Source organism: Canis lupus, chromosome 23 (genome assembly GCF_011100685.1).
Source record: "Canis lupus familiaris isolate Mischka breed German Shepherd chromosome 23, alternate assembly UU_Cfam_GSD_1.0, whole genome shotgun sequence".
NCBI lineage: Eukaryota > Metazoa > Chordata > Mammalia > Carnivora > Canidae > Canis > Canis lupus.
In genome coordinates, this window is record NC_049244.1 from 33,582,097 (window position 1) to 33,600,156 (window position 18,060).

Consider the following 18,060-nt stretch of genomic DNA (forward strand, 5'->3'; position numbering starts at 1 on the left):
TCACATTTATAAGACTACTAAAGAGTAATTAAAAGAATTGAAGAATCAGATAAAAAAATAAATTTTATTCCCTAAAACTCTCAAATTCTGTCTACATCCCTCCATTTGCACTGTAATTACTTCGGTTCAAGTTGTCAACATAACTGGCTTGCATACTACATATCCTCCTCCTAATAGGTCTCCTTGCTTCAACTATTGCCAAATAATCATTATACTACCCTAGGAGTGATTTTCTAAATCTCTCCATGCATCTCTTTCATGCTTAAAATCCTAAAGTGACTTCTTACTGTCCCTAAAAAGAAAAACTCAAAATTCTTAATATCATTTAAGAAGGTTCCTGTATGATACAGCCCCACTCTACTCACAAGCCTTAATCTCATGTCACTCTCCATCCCCAACCCTGAAGAAAGAAAAGAAAGAAAGAAGAGCTTTGTTTCAGTCTCTCAAACATACCATGGTTTCTCCTAACTCAGGATCTCTATACATGCCATATCTTCAGTCTAAAATTAATACCCTGATCCCTTCTTCTCAAACCTTTCATCTGCTTCAGTTAAGCTCAACTGTCTTTTCCATAGAACAGTAGCTAAATCAAGGCACATGGAAATTTTTCAAAAAATTCTCTAATTTACCTTCCTAGCACCCACAATAGCAGATCTATATATTTATGATTATGTCATTTATACCTATTTATATAAGCTTCATAACACCACAGACTGAATCTCTACTACATGCTCTTTCTCCCCAGAAACTAACATACTTTCAGGTACTATACTATGTAGGAAAATATAAAAATATGTGGTAACTGATAATATTTCACAATGCCTAATAGTAAAAACATCACTAAGGTGACAAATTCATCAGTGATAATAATATCTAAGTAAGCCAAGAAATAACAAGGTCACTCACAGGAATTACCTTTCTTGATCCACTTATAAAAACCATTACTGAACTAAACATTAAGAACTGAGTCAGAATATTTTTGTTTTTAAGGACACTGTAGACATCAATTTCTTTTCTTTTTCTTTTTCTTTAAGTAGGCTCCACGTCCAGCATCGAGCCCAAAATGAGGCTTGAATTAACAACCCTGAGATCAAGAGCTGAGATCAACTGAGCCACCCAGACACCCCAAGACTGATTTCTAATTTATTGTCTTCACTTTACAAATGAAGGAAACTAACATTTACAGACACAAAGAAATACATCTCCGTTCACTTATAATGCAGACACAGTATTGCCGGCTGGATTAAACAAGATAACATATGCTGCTAAAATATCTGTCAAAATCCTCAAAGAACTGTATGCCCTCAATAAATGTTCCCTAGATCTCAACATGGCCAAGAGTACTATCTCCCACTGACAGACTGAAAGCAAAGTTCATTTACCCACCTAACAGATCACAACTACGCACTATCCATAATCATAATACAGGTTTATATTCACAAGAAAATGATGTTAAATACTACTGTGCTGATACATCTCTTTAAATACAGTATTTACTTAAATACAACCTCTGTCCCATATTTAATTAAAGACATATTTTCTAATGGGCCTACCTAATACTCAATGGTATAAGATTAAAAAGTGCAGTTTAGGCAGAAACTAGGGTTATTCTGTTAAGTGTAGTGCTAGAAGAAAAGCAAAGAACATTAGGAAACCGACCCCAACTCTGAGGGGAAAGAGGAGCTTTACTGGAGGCATGGCACATCAGCTAAGACCTACAGGATTAGTGAGCTAGCCAGGTAAGAGTAGAGGTAAGTAGGCACTGCAGGTAGGACAAAGATTAAAAAAAGAAGAAGAAGAAAATATTATGTGGAGATCTCCAAAATTCTTCAAGTTAGAGAGTATTAAAACACGTGAGTTAACTAATTAGAAAGGGCTTAAATTTTATCTCCTATATTTGGGTGGAAAAAGAAACATAGGTATGGATACTTTTTCTTTTTTTTTTCTTTAAAGATTTTATTTATTTATTCATGATAGACACAGAGAGAGAGAGAGAGAGAGAGAGAGAGAAAGGGAGGCAGAGACAGACAGAGGGAGAAGCAGGCTCCCAGCAAGGAGCCCAATGTGGGACTTGATCCCGACCCCAGGATCATGCCCTGAGCCAAAGACAGATGCTCAAGCGCTGAGCCACCCAAGCGTCCCAGGTACTGATAGTTTTTCAAGCAGGTAAAGAAATTTAGACAGCTGTTCTTTGTCTTAGATACCTGGAGGAAAAAAACAAGGCCAGGTAACCAATTAAAAAGGTGCCTATGATCTCTTAGGAAAGAGGTATATAAATGAACTGGGACAAAAAAATATAAATAATTACATAAACTGTTAAATCATTTTCATTATATTTAAACCATTTTTCTCATAGAAGATCACAGTATGCAGATTCCTAATTTGCATCTTGATGAAATCTACAAAAGGAAAAGTATCTGCTACTACACTGAATTTCCCAATGAATACAAAATAAAACCCAATTCTAGATCTGTCCTAGAACTCCAACAAATCTAATGAGATGCTACCAGAAATGCCAATGCAACCAGAACGGCCCAACATCATCAATCTAAGGAAAAGAAGGTGGGAGAGTATGTGTCAGAGAAACAGTATGATGTAGGAGTTAATAAACTTCTATAAACAGTCCAAAAAAATATTTACATTTTGCAGGCAATTCACTCTCTATCACAACTTCTGGCACAAAAGCAGTCAAAGAATTTGTAAAAGAAAGAGAGTAGCTCTGTATTGGTAACACTTTATTTATAAAACAAAGAAAAAAAAAAAAAACAGACAGCATTCCAGATTTGGTCCGTGGGTCATTGTGTGGAGACTCCTGATAAGGACAGTAACATCTTCTTTATTCAATACCACAAAAATACTGCTATTACAATAGCAAGGGTCATGCACAGATATGGTAATTGTACAATCTAATAGCTGTTTGATCTCAGGCATATTGGTCAAATATCAGAGAACCTATTTGATAGGTCTTATTAAAGAAAGCATTTCATACATAAATGTCATATTTTTTAAAACATATGAAAACTGTAATACTTACTGTAACACTGGTAACTCTGAAGTAATCATTGCTGAAGAGGTCTTTCCACAATGGAGCAAAAGAATCAAGGCTGTACAATTCAAAACTTTTTAAATAACCTCAAAGTCAATCCTGTTAATTAAAAAAAGAAAAAGACAATTATTTTATTTCCAGCTTTACTAAGATATAATTGATAAATAAAACCGTACAATATTTAATGCATATGTGATGATTTGATACACGTACACATTGTGAAGGGCTTACCCAACAAATTAATATATCCATCACCTCACATATATACCTTCTTTTCTGACTGTGAAAACACTTAAATTCTACTCTCTTAGCGAATTTCCATTATATAATTCAGTGTTATCAACTGTATATTACCACATTACACATTAGATCTTCAGACCATATTCATCTGAAACTGAAAGCTTTACCCCTTAACCAGTCTCTTACTATTTCAAACACCCCCAGCCCTTGGCAAAGACTTTCTACTCTCTTTCTATGAATTCGACTTATGTAAGTGATGCCATTTGATATTTGTCTTTCTCTGACTTATTTCACTTAGTGTAATGTCCTCCAGGTTCATCCATGTTGTCACAAATGACAAGATTTCCTGTAAGACGAAATAATATTCCATTGTATATAAAATATGCACCAGCTTTTATTTATTCATTCATCAATAACCATTTAAATTTTCTGTAACTTGGCAACTATAATGTTGTCATAAACATGAGAATACAGACATGTTTTCAGGATGATAATTTCACTTTCTTTGGAAATGGACTCAAAGTAAGACTGCTGGATCACATGGTAGTTTTAATTGTTTGAGAAACCTCCATACCATTTCCTATAGAAGCTTTCTTAGTTTATATTCCCACCAACACTGTAAAAGGTTCAGTTTTCTCTACCTCACCAGCATTTATCCCTAACTTTCTGATAACAGACATTCTAACAATTATGAGGTAGTATTTCATTGTGGTTCTGATTGCATTTTGCTGATAATTAGTAATGTTAAACACCGTTTCATCTACCCATTGATCATTTATGTCTTCTTAGAGAAAATGTCTACTTAAATCCTTTGAAAAAAAAATATTTTAAAGTAAAATGAATACAGAATATACAGACTATGATATGATCAATCAGTACCTACTGTCATACACAGTCCTTGATATTTATCCAAATAAATTAAAAGCTTATGTCTACACAAAAATGTACACGAGGATGTTTATAGCAGATTTATTTAAAGTTGCCCCTAGGGGCACCTGGGTGGCTTAGGCAGTTAAGGGTCCAACTCTCAGTTCTGGCTCAGGTCATGAATCTGGGATCTTGGGATCAAGCCCTGCATTGGGTTCTGCGCTAAGCATGGAGTCTGCTTGGGTTTCTCTCTCCTCTCTGTATGCCCCTTTATTAAAACCCATAGACTATACAACGCGAAAAGTGTACCCTAATGTAAACTATGAACTTCAGATGATAATGACATGTCAATGTAGGTTCACTGATTATAACCGATGTACCACTCTGGTATGAAAACTTGAAAGTGAGGGAGGCTGTAGGCATGTAGGAACTAGGGTATAGGGGAAATCTCTCTACCACGTGTTCAAGCCTGTTGTGAACATAAAACTTCCCTAAAAAAATAAAGCCTATCAAAGAAAAAAAAAAAGGGGAGGGAAAGTGGAACAAAACATAGCATCCAAGATGAGCTATGATACAGTATCAAATAGAATAAAATAAATATATATGTTTGGAATCCCAAGAGAGAAAAAAAAACAGAGTAAAAGAGATTAATAGAGAAGAACTTTTCAAAAATAATGTAAGATATTAAAACACAAATGGAATCAGAGAATTCCCAACTAGAATAAATATCCTGAAATATATTTACTGCTAAAATCTGAAGTTAAGGAGACAATTAAAAAGAGAGCTAAAGAAAAAGATTCTCTCACATATAGAAAAACAAAGATAAGAACTTCATGAGACTCTTTTTGAAAACTATATAAACTGAAAGTCAATGGAATAACATCTTTCAAGTGCTGAAAGAAAAAAAGTAAATACTGATTTATATACTTAGTGATAATTAATCTTCAAAAATGGAAGAAAGGATTGATGTTCTGGAAAATGAAGAATAGAAGCTCCAATAACCAGCCTCTCAGTAAAGCAAGTCTCAGGTTTGCAAAACTGACAAAATCAAATTTTACAGACAACATCTGAAATCTAATAAAGACTATAACAAAGTGTACGTAATAAAGAGCCTACTAAGTGTGGAAAGAAAGCACTGTAACATTTTTGTGTATTTATCTACCAACTCCCCTCCCCCAGATCAACAGTGCCCGTAAGGATGACAGACCAAATTCCTGATTCAGCTTAATGGTAGCAAAGAAAGCAACATGGATCTTATTCCCAAAAATTATAGTTGTGTCTTTTGAAGGGCTTCTCAGATGTCATCTTTCCAAAGGAGCTGAAAACATATACTACAAGGCAGCTGCCTGAGGCAACAGACAGTGGGAGTATGAAAAACAGCAGACAATCTGAAAAGCTTTAGAATAAAGAGGATAGAAGGAAGATATGATGGGGCTCAAAAGCTTTAAATCATTAATCACCTATACCAGGGACAGAAGCATATATAACACAAGATATGAGAGTACTACAGGCTTGCAACTCTAGCTAATCACTGGGCCTCTGTGCAAGCATAAGGTGAAGACTAGGGCAAAGAAGTAAGCAGCATGGCTAACCTTTGAGGGAATAACTCAGCAAACACCAAAAGATTGGTTTTTTTTTTTTCCCTTTGACTCCTACTGGCTTAAAAAATCAGTAAGTTAACTGCTGAGTATGGAAATCACAAAATTTCAGTTACCACACACGACACGGAGTACAGTCATTAAAAAAAATACTTTTAAAAAGTCACTAAGCAGATGGCTGCAGATCTCAAGAGGAAATAAACCCTGGGGAAAAAAAATAATCTAGTGTCTAGTATTATCATATTATAATACTGAAAAGGTCCAGTTTTTAACAACAACAAACACAAAACATACAAAGAAAAGGAATTATGGCCCATTAACAAGGAAAGAAGAGGTTGACAGAAACCATCTCTGAATAAGCACAGATATCGGGCTGAGACTTTCAGAAGAAGAAAGGTAGACTTCCAGAAGAACATAAAGAAAGAGGAGTTGAAAGACTGTCTGATAGTGGTGAAAAACTTACCAATTTTCACCAAATATAGAAATCTGCAAAATCAAGAATGTCAACTCTAAGTAGGACAAATGCAAAAGAGATTCACAGATACAAACTACAATCAAATAATAAAAGGTAAAGACAATAAGAAAACATTGAAAGAAGTAAAACAGAAATGACTCATCACATACAACTAATCTTCAGTAAGAATAACAGACAATTTCTCATCAGAAACCTTGTAAACTAGAAGGCAGTTGGATGACAGACCTAAAGTGTTGGAAAAAATCTGCCAAACAAAAAATCTATATCTAGCAAACTATCCCTCATAAGTAGGGAAAAAATGAAGACATTCCTAGAAAAACAAAAGTTCAGGAAACTTTGTTGCTAGACCTCACCTAACCTACAAGAATTGCTAAAGGGAGTCCTTCGCAGAAAAATAAAAAGAAACAGGCAATAACATGAAGCCATCTAAAGAAAAAAGAACACTGGTAAAAATTAACTACAGAGGAAAATACAGAAGCCAATATTACTGAATTTTTAGCCTATAATTTACATTTTTATTTCTTCTAAGACTTATACACACACACACACACACACACACACACACACACACAATAATTATGTAACTATGTTACTAGACATGCAATGTATAAAGATATAATTTACAGTTTTGGGAAAATTGGACAGCTACATACTTAAGAATGAAACTGGACCACATTCTTACATCATACAAAGAAACAAACTCAAATAGATTAAGTACCCAGATGTGAGATCTGAAATTTAAAAGAAAAAAAAAAAAAAAAACCCTAGGACAGCAGACAGGAAATAATTTCTATGACATTAGCTGAAGCAACATTTTTCTAGATGTTCCCTAAGAAAAGGGAAATAAAAGCAAAAACAAACTATTAGACCTATATTAAAAGGAAAAGTTTCTGCACACTGAAGGATTAAAAAACATCTTACTGAATGGGAGAAGATATCTGCAAGTGACGTATCTGTTAAAGGGTTAGCATCTAAACAAAATAAACAGAAGACATGAAGAAACATTTCTCCAAAGACGACATACAGAAGGGCCAAAAGGCACATGAAAAGATGTCCAACGTCACTTATTATCAGGGAAACACAAATCAAAATGACAATGAGATAATACCTCATACCAGTGAAAACAACTAATTCAAAAACACAAGAAACAAGTGTTGGTGAACATGTGGAATGCAAACTGGTGCGGCTGCTGTGGAAAACAGTATGGAGGTTCTGCAAAAAAATTAAAAACAGAACTACCATATGATCCAATAATTCCATACTCAGCATTTACCCGAAGAATATGAAAACATTAACTCAAAAATATATGAGACCTTTGTGTTTACTACAGCATTATTTAAAGTAGCCAAATTATGGAAATAGCCGAAGTGTCCATCAGTAGTTAAATAAATAAAGGGTAAGTGGTATATACAAGTATCACTCAGCCATAAAAAAGAATGAAATCCTACCACTTGCAACAAGGATAGACCTAGAGAATACAAAATAAGTAAGAGAAAGACAAATACCATGTGATTTCAATCATACATAAAAACAAAAAATGTAAAAATAAAGGAAAAAAGAGACTGAAAATAAAGAAAGAAAGAGACAAACCAAAAAAGCAGACTCATAAATGAAGAGGTTTGTTCGTATACAGAACAAACTAATGGTTACCAGAAGAGAGGTGGATGGGGGTGGATAAAATGGGTAAAGGAAATTAAGCGTAACCTTATCACGATGAGCACTGAGCACTGAGAAATGTAGAGAACTGTTTAATCACTATATTGTACACCTGGAGCTAATATAACACTGTATGTTAATAATACTGGAATCACACACAAAAAATAAGATATAATTTATAACAGTAACATAAGGGAGAGGGATGGCTATAGTATCAGAATTTTATGTTATTAAGTCTAAGCTATTATCACTTCAAACTAAATGTGTATAAATTTAGAATATTAATTATAATCACCAGGATAATTATTAAGAAAATAATTTTAAAATATAGTGAAAGTAAAAATGAAAATGGTACATTAGAAAAAGATCAAATACAAAAAAGGGTAGTGATGGAGGCAGTGAGCAGCAAGAAGAAATAATACATAAAGAATACAAACAGTGAAACACAACTGTTTCACTAGCAAAAGTCCTTCCTTATCAGCAATCATTTTAAACATATTTGTGAAATTAATAAAAAGAAACATCATTTAGAATGGAGTTGGGAAACCAGCAAAAGATATTCACACACAGTGCTCAACATTAATTGTAGATCCAACAGAAAGAGATGAACATTACATGTAAATACTGCTTTACTATCCCAGCAGGACAAAGGAAGGTTACTTACTCTACCTGCAATAGACAAGCCAATCAGAGACAACACTCAGCCAATGTGAAGCCACTATACTTAGATTTCTGAGTTTATACCAATGAACTTTCTGTTTATAACCCTCCCAACTTCTCCCTTTCCTCTGTAAAAGGGCATACCTTTTCTTTGTTCTTCCAACTTCCCTATACTTTTGCTATAGCTTGCTCATCCCAAATTACAATTCTCTTGTTACTCCCAAATAAACCTATCTTTTGCTGGTAAAATAACCAGCAGTTTTACTTTCTAGGCTAACATTAAATTCATCCAGAGTTAAGAGACAGATTGGCATAATAGTGATTTTTAAAAATTGATCCAATTATATGCTGTCTACAACAGACTCATTTTAGACTTAGATACACAAAGAAGTTGAAAATAAGAACATGCAAAAAGATATTCTATTCAATTAGTCACCAAAAGAAAGTTGGAGTAGTTATGTGAATGTGAAACAAAATAAAATTTTAGTCCAAATTTTATAAGAGATAAAAGAATATATTTGAGCAAAAATGACCAATTCATCAGAAATATAAAACAATCATAAACATATATATACCAAAGAGCACAGTTCAAAATACGTGAAACAATGACAGAACTGAGGAAGAAACAGTACTATAATAATGATTTCAATAAACCACTTTTAACTAAACACCGTGTCAGACAAAAGAGCAATGAGGAAACAAAGGAAAGGAACAGCACCATAAACCCACTAGACCTAAAATATATGTAACACTATACCCAAAAACAGAATATACATTCTTCTGAAATACAAATACAACATTCTCCAGAATAGCTAATTTTTCACACAGGGTCTCAGTAAATTTTAAATGATAAAATCACAGGATGTGTCTTCCCTGAACATAATGAAAAGGAGTTAGATATCAAAAAGAGGAAAACACTGGAACGTTCACAAATATGTGCAAATAAAACAATATTCTTAATGGGTCAAAGAAAGAATAAAAGAAGACTACTTTGACACATTTGAAAACAAAAACACTGTATGACAAAAAATGAGATGCAAGAGCAGTGCTCTGAGGGCAGTATTAGCTGCACTTTAAAAAAAAGAAAACTGGGATCCCTGGGTGGCGCAGCGGTTTGGCGCCTGCCTTTGGCCCAGGGCGCGATCCTGGAGACCCGGGATCGAATCCCACATCGGGCTCCCAGTGCATGGAGCCTGCTTCTCCCTCTGCCTGTGTCTCTGCCTCTCTCTCTCTCTCTCTCTGTGACTATCATAAATAAATAAAAAAATTTTTAAATAAATAAATAAATAAATAAATAAAAGAAAGAAAGAAAATTAAATTCAACAAGCTAACTCTACAATACAAGGAATGAAAAAATGAAGAGCCAACTAAACCTAAAGTCTGGAAAAGAAAGAAATAAAAATTACAGAAGATAGAAAATAGACACTAGAAAAATTACTGAGGTCAAAAATTGGTTCTTTGAAAAAATCAATAAAGTAGACTTTAAATACACCAGGTACAAAAAATAAAAGATGTGACTGTATGACAAATGCAGGTAGGAATATTGCTATCCACCTTACAGAAATAAAAAGATTACTAGAATGGACAGCTGTATGACAATAAATTACATAACTCACTATGAAATGGACAAATTCCTAGAAACACACAAATTGCCAACAAAACTGGCTCAAGAAAAACAGAAAATCTGAACAGATTATGCTGATGTAAAAAATCCTAACAGCAAAAACAAAAACCAAAACCTAGCAAACAGTATCCAACTGCATACTGAATGTAATAAATGCCATAGACAAGTGAGATTTATTATAGGAATCCAACAGTGGTTCAACTTAGAAACGCTGGTTGATTTAACACATTAATAAGGAAAAAGAAAAAAAGAAAAGAAAGAAAAGAAAAAAGAAAAGAAAAGAAAGAAAAGAGAAGAAAGAAGAAAGAAAGAAGAAAGAAAGAAAGAAAGAACGAAATAAAAAAAGAAGAACGCCGAAGAAAGCAAGAATAAGATGAGGAGTTAGGGATGGCAGGGTTATTTCTTGTCTGTTTGCTTGTTGTTTTTCTTTTTTGTGTTTTTTCCTTTCTTCTTGTCTTTCTTCTTACTTCTTCTCCTTCCTCCTGCCTTCCTGCCAGGAAGGAAGGAAGGAAGGAAGGAAGGAAGGAAGGAAGGAAGAAAAATGAACTACATGATCATCTCAACTTACGACAGAAAGCACCTGGCAAAATCTCAAGGGAAAACAAAAAGCCAAATACTCTTTCATAATAAAAACATTTTAAAAACTAAAAAGGGAACTTTCTTAATATGACAAAGGCACTTATGAAATACACATAGGTAGCTTCATACTAAATAGTGAAAGATTAAAATAAAAGCTTTCCACCTAAAATTAGGAAGAATATAACAATGTCCATTTTCACCAAAGCTTTAAAAATGTACTACAACATGTTCTAGCGAAAGATAAGAGAAAATTAGGCAAGAAAGAGACATGAATAGCATCCCAACAGAAAAAGAATTAAGTTATCTCCATTCACAGACAGCATATTTTATATACAGAAAATAGGGAATCAACAGCAACAAAGTACCAGTAAAGAAAAGTTACAGGGTGAGAATAACACACAAAAAATCAACTGTCTATTAAAATTAATAAATATATCAATGGTGCAGGATACAAAAATTAAGACCAAAAGCTGGTTGTGTTTTTATTCACTAACAATGAACAAATCAAGAAGGAAATAAAGGGAAATTTCCATTTGCAATGCTATCAGAAAGAATAAAACATAAAAATAAACAACCAAGGTAGAACACCTATACACTGAAAACTACAAAACACTGCTGAAAGAAATGAAAGATGACATCAATAAATGGAAAGACATCCATTGTTCATGAATAGGAAAACTTATTACTGTTTTGGATACTGTCAACCTCATAACAATGTACAGATTCAATACAATGCTATCAATAGCCCAATTACATTTCTGCAGAAATAGAAGATTCCATCCAAAATTTGTATGAAATCTCAAGGAAGAAACTCTTCTTTTTTTTATTTTATTTTTTATTGGTGTTCAATTTACTAACATACAGAATAACCCCCAGTGCCCGTCACCCATTCACTCCTACCCCCCGCCCTCCTCCCCTTCTACCACCCCTAGTTCGTTTCCCAGAGTTAGCAGTCTTTACGTTCTGTCTCCCTTTCTGATATTTCCCACACATTTCTTCCCCCTTCCCTTATTTTCCCTTTCACTATTATTTATATTCCCCAAATGAATGAGAACATATAATGTTTGTCCTTCTCCGACTGGCTTACTTCACTCAGCATAATACCCTCCAGTTCCATCCACGTTGAAGCAAATGGTGGGTATTTGTCATTTCTAATAGCTGAGTAATATTCCATTGTATACATAAACCACATCTTCTTTATTCAAGGAAGAAACTCTTAAAAGCCAAAACTATATTTAAAAAGAAGACCAAAACTGAAGGTCTCATACTTCCTGATTTCAAAACATACCACAGAATGACAATAATCAAGACTGTGTTTCTGGCATAAAGAAGGAAAAAAAAAAAAAAAAACACAATAGATGAGAGCCCAGAAATAAATCCTCAAATATAATGTCAAATGAATTTTCACAAGGGTGACAAGACCAAGCAATATGGAAAAGACAGTCTTTTCAACAAATGATACTTGGAACAGTAGACATTCATATACAAAAGAATGAAGTTATAACCTGACCATACATCATACACAAAAATTAACTCAGAACAGATCAAACATCTAAATATAAGAGCTAAAACCATTAAACTCTTTTCAGAAAACATAGACCAAAAGCTTCATGACACTCAATGTGGCACTAATTTCTTACACAGGACACCAAAAGCACAGACAGCAAGAAAAAAAAAATGGATAAGATAGACTTCATCAAAATCAGAAACTTATGGGGCCATTTGCATGGCTCAATCTAGTGACTGGCTCCTGGTTTCAGCTCAGGTCATGATCTCATGGGTCCTGGGATCAAGCCCCCAGTTTGCTCTATGCTCAATGGGAAGTCTACTTGGGATTCTCTCTCTCTCCTCTCCCACTGCCCCTTCCCCTGCTTGCCAGTGTGCTGTTTGTCAAGAGCTAGCTCTCTCTCTCTCTCTCAAATAAATGTTAAAAAAGAAATCAGAAACTTCTGTGCATCAAAGGACACTATCAAAGGAGTAAAAAAACAAGCAAAGGAGGAGCGCCTGGGTGGCACAGTTGATTAAAGCAACCACTTCTTGGTTTCAGCTCAAGTGGTGATCACAGGGTTGTGAGATGGAGCCCCCACAGAGGACTCTGCACTCAGTGAGGAGTCTATTTAAGACGCTCTCCCTCTGCTCCTCTGTTCCCCATGTTCTAGCGTGTGTGTGCACGTGCTTTCTCTCCCTCAAAATAAACAAGGAAATCTTTTAAAAACAAAAGAGAAAGCAAAGGAATGGAGAAAGAATATGTGCAAATCATATATCTGATAAGAATCTATTATCCAGAATATTACTGTTAAAACCTAACAAGAAATAAAATTCCAATTAAAAAATTATCAAAGGGGGATCCCTGGGTGGCTCAGTGGTTTAGTGCCTGCCTTTGGCTCAGAGCGCGATCCTGGAGTCTCAGGATCGAGTCCCATGTCGGGCTCCTAGCATGGAGCCTGCTTTTCTCTCTCTCTATCATGAATAGATAAATAAATCTTAAAAAAAATTATCAAAGGACTTGAGTAGACACTTCTCCAAAGAAAATATGTATCTGGCCAACAAACACATTAAAAGAGGCTCAATATCACTAGTCACCAGAGAAATACTAGAGAAATACAAATCAAAACCATAATGTAATATTTGTACACCCATTAGGATGGCTATAATCACAAAACAGGAAGATAGAAAGTTTGCAAAAATCTGTCTTCTGGGTTAGGTAAAGAGTTCTCATATATGACACCAAAAGCATCATCCATAAACATGTATATACACGTATATGTGTGTGTGTGTGTGTGCACGCGCACACACACATGCATGTGCAGGGCTGCTTCTCTTTTCTCCACAAATAAAAGACAATGCAAAGACAAGTTATAGACCAGGAGAACACACCTGCAGATCACATATCTGACAAACACCTCGAAAAATTATAAAGACCTCTCAGAACTCAAAAATGGAAAAAAAAATCCAAAAATATTTGAATGAGTGCAAGATTTAAATGACATTTTACCAAAGAAGAGAAACAGATGATAAATATTACAATGGATGCTCTTTATTTACAATTAGGGAAATGGAAACTAGAACAAGGAAATAGTACTACATACATATTAGAATATACTAACTTAAAAAGACAGATCATTCCAAATGTTGGTGAGGGGACAGAATAATAGGAAATTTCACATATGGCTAAAGAAAATAAAAAATAGCATAAACCCTTTCAAAAAAGGTTGGCAGTTCCTTAAAAAGTTACACACATTAACCACCACTGCGCATTATCTCTCCTAGGTATTTGTCAAATTGAAAAGAAAGCTTACATTCACACAAAACATGCACTCAAATGTTTATAGCAGCTTTATTCATAATACCCCAAACTAGAAACATTCCCCAAAAGGTCCTAAAGTAAATGACTGGATATATAATATGGTACATCCATACAATGAAATACTATTGAACAATTAAAAGGAAAAGACTACTACTGATTGATACATGCCACAATATTGATGAATCTTTAAGGGCACAGACTACACACATACCATATAATTCCACTTATGAGATATCATGGAAAAGTACAAAGAAAAAGAACAGGTCAGTGGTTATTAGAGGTTGGAGAAGAGGACTGACAAAAAAGAGACGGAAAAACAGAAACTGAAGTTTGTAAATATTGCCTGCAAATGACACTTCTTTTAAATACAACCAGAATTTTTTATAGAAATTACTGAAATAATTCTCAAATGAATAGGAAAAATAAACTATAAGAACCAAAGCTAAAAAAAAAGAACCAAAGTTACTTGGAAAAATAACAAAGAAGATTCATATTACCTGATTCCTAGAAATATGTAAGATTATACAACTTCATTTAAGAAACATAAAAATGACAAAAAAAGAATCACAAAAATGGAATGTTTTACATATTCCCATGGAATTTGCATTTTTTCACTCAGAAAAGCATTGTAGACATACTACCTCATTTGTTTTATTATTTCTTAATACGTAAATGCTTTAAAATGGCCATCTAAAAGTATTTAAGCCATTCCTTAATGAAAATTTAGCATGTCTCTATTTTTTTTTTACTACTGTATACAATGCTGTCATCTATCATTCCTCAACTACACAAACATATTTGTAGGACAGATTCCTTGTGATGAACATTTATAAAACATTCATACAATTTTTTACTGCCAAATTTCCCTCTAAAAATACTGTACCAATATACACTTCTTTTACCAGTATACATTGAATCTGTTTAAATATAAAAATATACTTACTATATATTTAAGCTTATTTAAACTAGTCCAGTTTTAGTTTTACATCAATCCACCTTTAAAGTTAGAACACATGAGTATACCCCTTCCTGCTCTAGCCTGTAACCACCCTGCTTTGAAAACAAAGTCCACAACAGACTTTTAGATCATATAGCAAGATAGCTAATGATGATTTCCAGACATTTTCAAGATTTTTAAAATCTCAATTCATGGATATTTTACTTAAAATAATCTGGTGCATTCTTATTCTCTATATACTTTTTTTCACTGAGTATCTGATCTTACTGAGCACATTCAGTTTTATCTTAGAAATCTGTACATATTTGGGGCACCTGGGTGACTCAATCGGTTGGGCATCTACCTTTGGCTAAGGTCATGGTCCCAACAGTCCTGAGATCAAGCCCCATATTAGGCTCCCTGCTCTACAGGGAACCTATTTCTCCCTCTCCTTCTGCCTGCCACTTGCCCTGCTTGTGCTCTTCTCTCTCTCTCTCTCTCTCTCTCTCTCTGTCAATCTTTTTTTTAAAAAAAAGAAAGAAATCTGTACATTTTGCCTTATGTACTCTGTACAGCTTTAGGATGTATTTCCCTCAGTGAAGAAGATATAAATAAATGAGGGGTTTCAGTCTTTCACTTAATATTATTCCAAACCTTAATCTAATTATTTGTTCTAATCACAGTTTTAAAAGTCTTGTTTGTACTTAATATTTTTCATAAGCCATCCTAACATTATTCCAAAACTTTTATCATTTTTATAAATCATCCTTTGGCCATACATGAATCTATTCCATTTTTATAAGTCAACTTCCTTAAACTCATATTGCTTTGTAACCACTTAGATTTTTTTTCTTAATATTGAGAATACTCAATATTAATAAGTATCTATGGAGTATTGCCTACATGCTAGGCATTGTGTTAATTCTGATTTTCAAAAATAAAAATTCCCCATTTTTTCAGAGTTAGCTGGCTTTTGAAGATACTCTACATAAAAAAAGATCCCTTCCCTCCTCCCCTATCCCCACCTCTTTCTGGAAATTCTTAAAATATCTAAGTATATTTTTCATGATCACAAACGTCCTCTGGCTGACCTCATTACTTCTCAGGGTTCCTGACTCTTCCATTTCTTCAATCAGTTCTCACCCTCAAAATAAAGCCCAAAAGAATTATTTCCCTCATTTTTGTCAGCCAAACTTCTAAAGGATTTTTTTTTAATGGCAACAAAACTAGGAAATATCAGGCAGAAAATCAGTAAGGATATAGGTAAACTCAAGAACTTCACCAATCATCCAGATAAAATTAACATCTATACACTACTTCATCTATTAAAAGCAGTATTCACATTCTTCTCAACCTCATGTAGAACACTGATCAGATAGACCACATTATGAGTCATTAAATACACATTAACAAAAAAAAAAAACACATTAACAAATTTGAAAGAATAAAAATCATGGTGCATACTACACATTACAGTGAAATTAGAAATCAGTTAAACTTAACAATTAACTTAAAATGGATCTAAGACCTAAATGCAAACTCAAAAGTTTAAAACCATTAGAAAATGACATAGGAGAAAATCTAGATGACCTTGGGTATGATAAGGACACAACACCAAAGGCAAAGCTACGAAAAAACTTTTACACAAACTGGACTTCACCAGAATTTTAAAATTCTCCTCCTCAAAGGACACCTATCATGAAAATGAGAAGACAACTCACAAACTGGGAAATAATATTTGCAAAAACATTTTTGTCTTTCTAATTTCTGAAGTCATTCAAAATATACAAAGAACTCTTAAACTCCAAAAATAAAAAAACAATCAATGTATTAAAATATGGCCATAATTTCTGAAACAACACCTCAATGAAGAAAATACACACATGGCAAATAAATAACATGAAAAAATACTCAAACATCTTATGTCACTAAGGAACTGCAAAAAAAAAAAAAAAAAAAAAAAAAACAGTGAGATACCTCTATTCACCAAGTAGAACGGCAAAACTCCAGAACACTGATAAAACCAAATGCTGATAAGAATGTGAAACAGGAATGTAAAATGATATAGTAACTTTGGAAGGCAATTTGGCTGTTTCTTTCAAAACTATAAACATATCTTAAAACATGATCTGGCAATCATGCTCCTAAGGTATTTATCCAAAAGAGATGAAAACATCTTCATACAAAAACCTGCACATCGATGTTTTCAGCAACTTTTTAAATAACTGTCAAAACATGGAAGCAAACAAGTTCTCCTTCAGGAGGTGAATAAACAAACTGTGGTACATGCAGGCAATGGAATATTACTCAGCCCTAAAAGAAATGAACTATCAAGCTATGAAAAGACATGGAGGAATATTAAATGCATGCTATTAACTAAAAGAAGCCAATCTGAAACTGCTACATAGTATATGAGTTCAACTACATAGCATTCCAGAAAAGGCAAGACTATGAAAACAGTAAAAAAGATCAGTATATGCCAGAAGTTAGGGGGCAGGAGGGCAAAAAAAGAGCACAGAGGAATCTTAGGTCAGTGAAAGTTTTCTATATGGTATTATAAAGACATGTCATTATACATCTATCAAAACCCACAAAATATACACTAAGAGTGAATGAGCCCTAATGTAAACTACAGACTTTGGAGGATAATCATGTGTCAGTGTAGGGTACCCTGACTGAACAGATGTATCATTCTGGTGCAAGATATTGATAGTGAGGGAGGCTGTATGTGGGAACAAAAGGTACATGAAGTCCCTGTGTGTTCTGCTCAATTCTGCTGTGATCCTAAAGCTGCTCTTAAAACTAAAGTGTCTTTAAAAAAAAAAAAAAAAAAGTAAATAGCTTATCAACAGTTTAATGTTTTCAACAGATGCTAATTTATGTCCTTATACTGTAATATTAATTTTTCCATGGACAATATTATAATTTTATGTGGACTTAGGCACATGTATGTAAGACTGCATGTGAACTCACAGATACAGAAAAACAATACCCTTTCTACTTCAACATTTGGTATCTCCATCTGTGTGTCATACAGTCACTGCCACAGATGAAGACAGGAAGAAAAATGC

The 18,060-nt window shown here is 33.9% G+C and overlaps 1 protein-coding gene across 4 annotated transcripts in view; it reads right to left on the minus strand.

Moving 5' to 3' along the window:
- The window catches only part of STAG1 (stromal antigen 1), a 393,362-nt gene that overhangs the window by 272,541 nt on the left and 102,761 nt on the right, over positions 1 to 18,060 (minus strand). For all 4 annotated transcript variants that reach the window (XM_038570965.1, XM_038570961.1, XM_038570962.1 and 1 more), the window contains exon 2: positions 3,035 to 3,145. In XM_038570965.1, coding sequence (XP_038426893.1) covers positions 3,035 to 3,063 — 29 coding nt within the window. In that variant the 5' untranslated portion in view covers positions 3,064 to 3,145. The remainder of the gene's footprint in view (positions 1 to 3,034; positions 3,146 to 18,060) is intronic.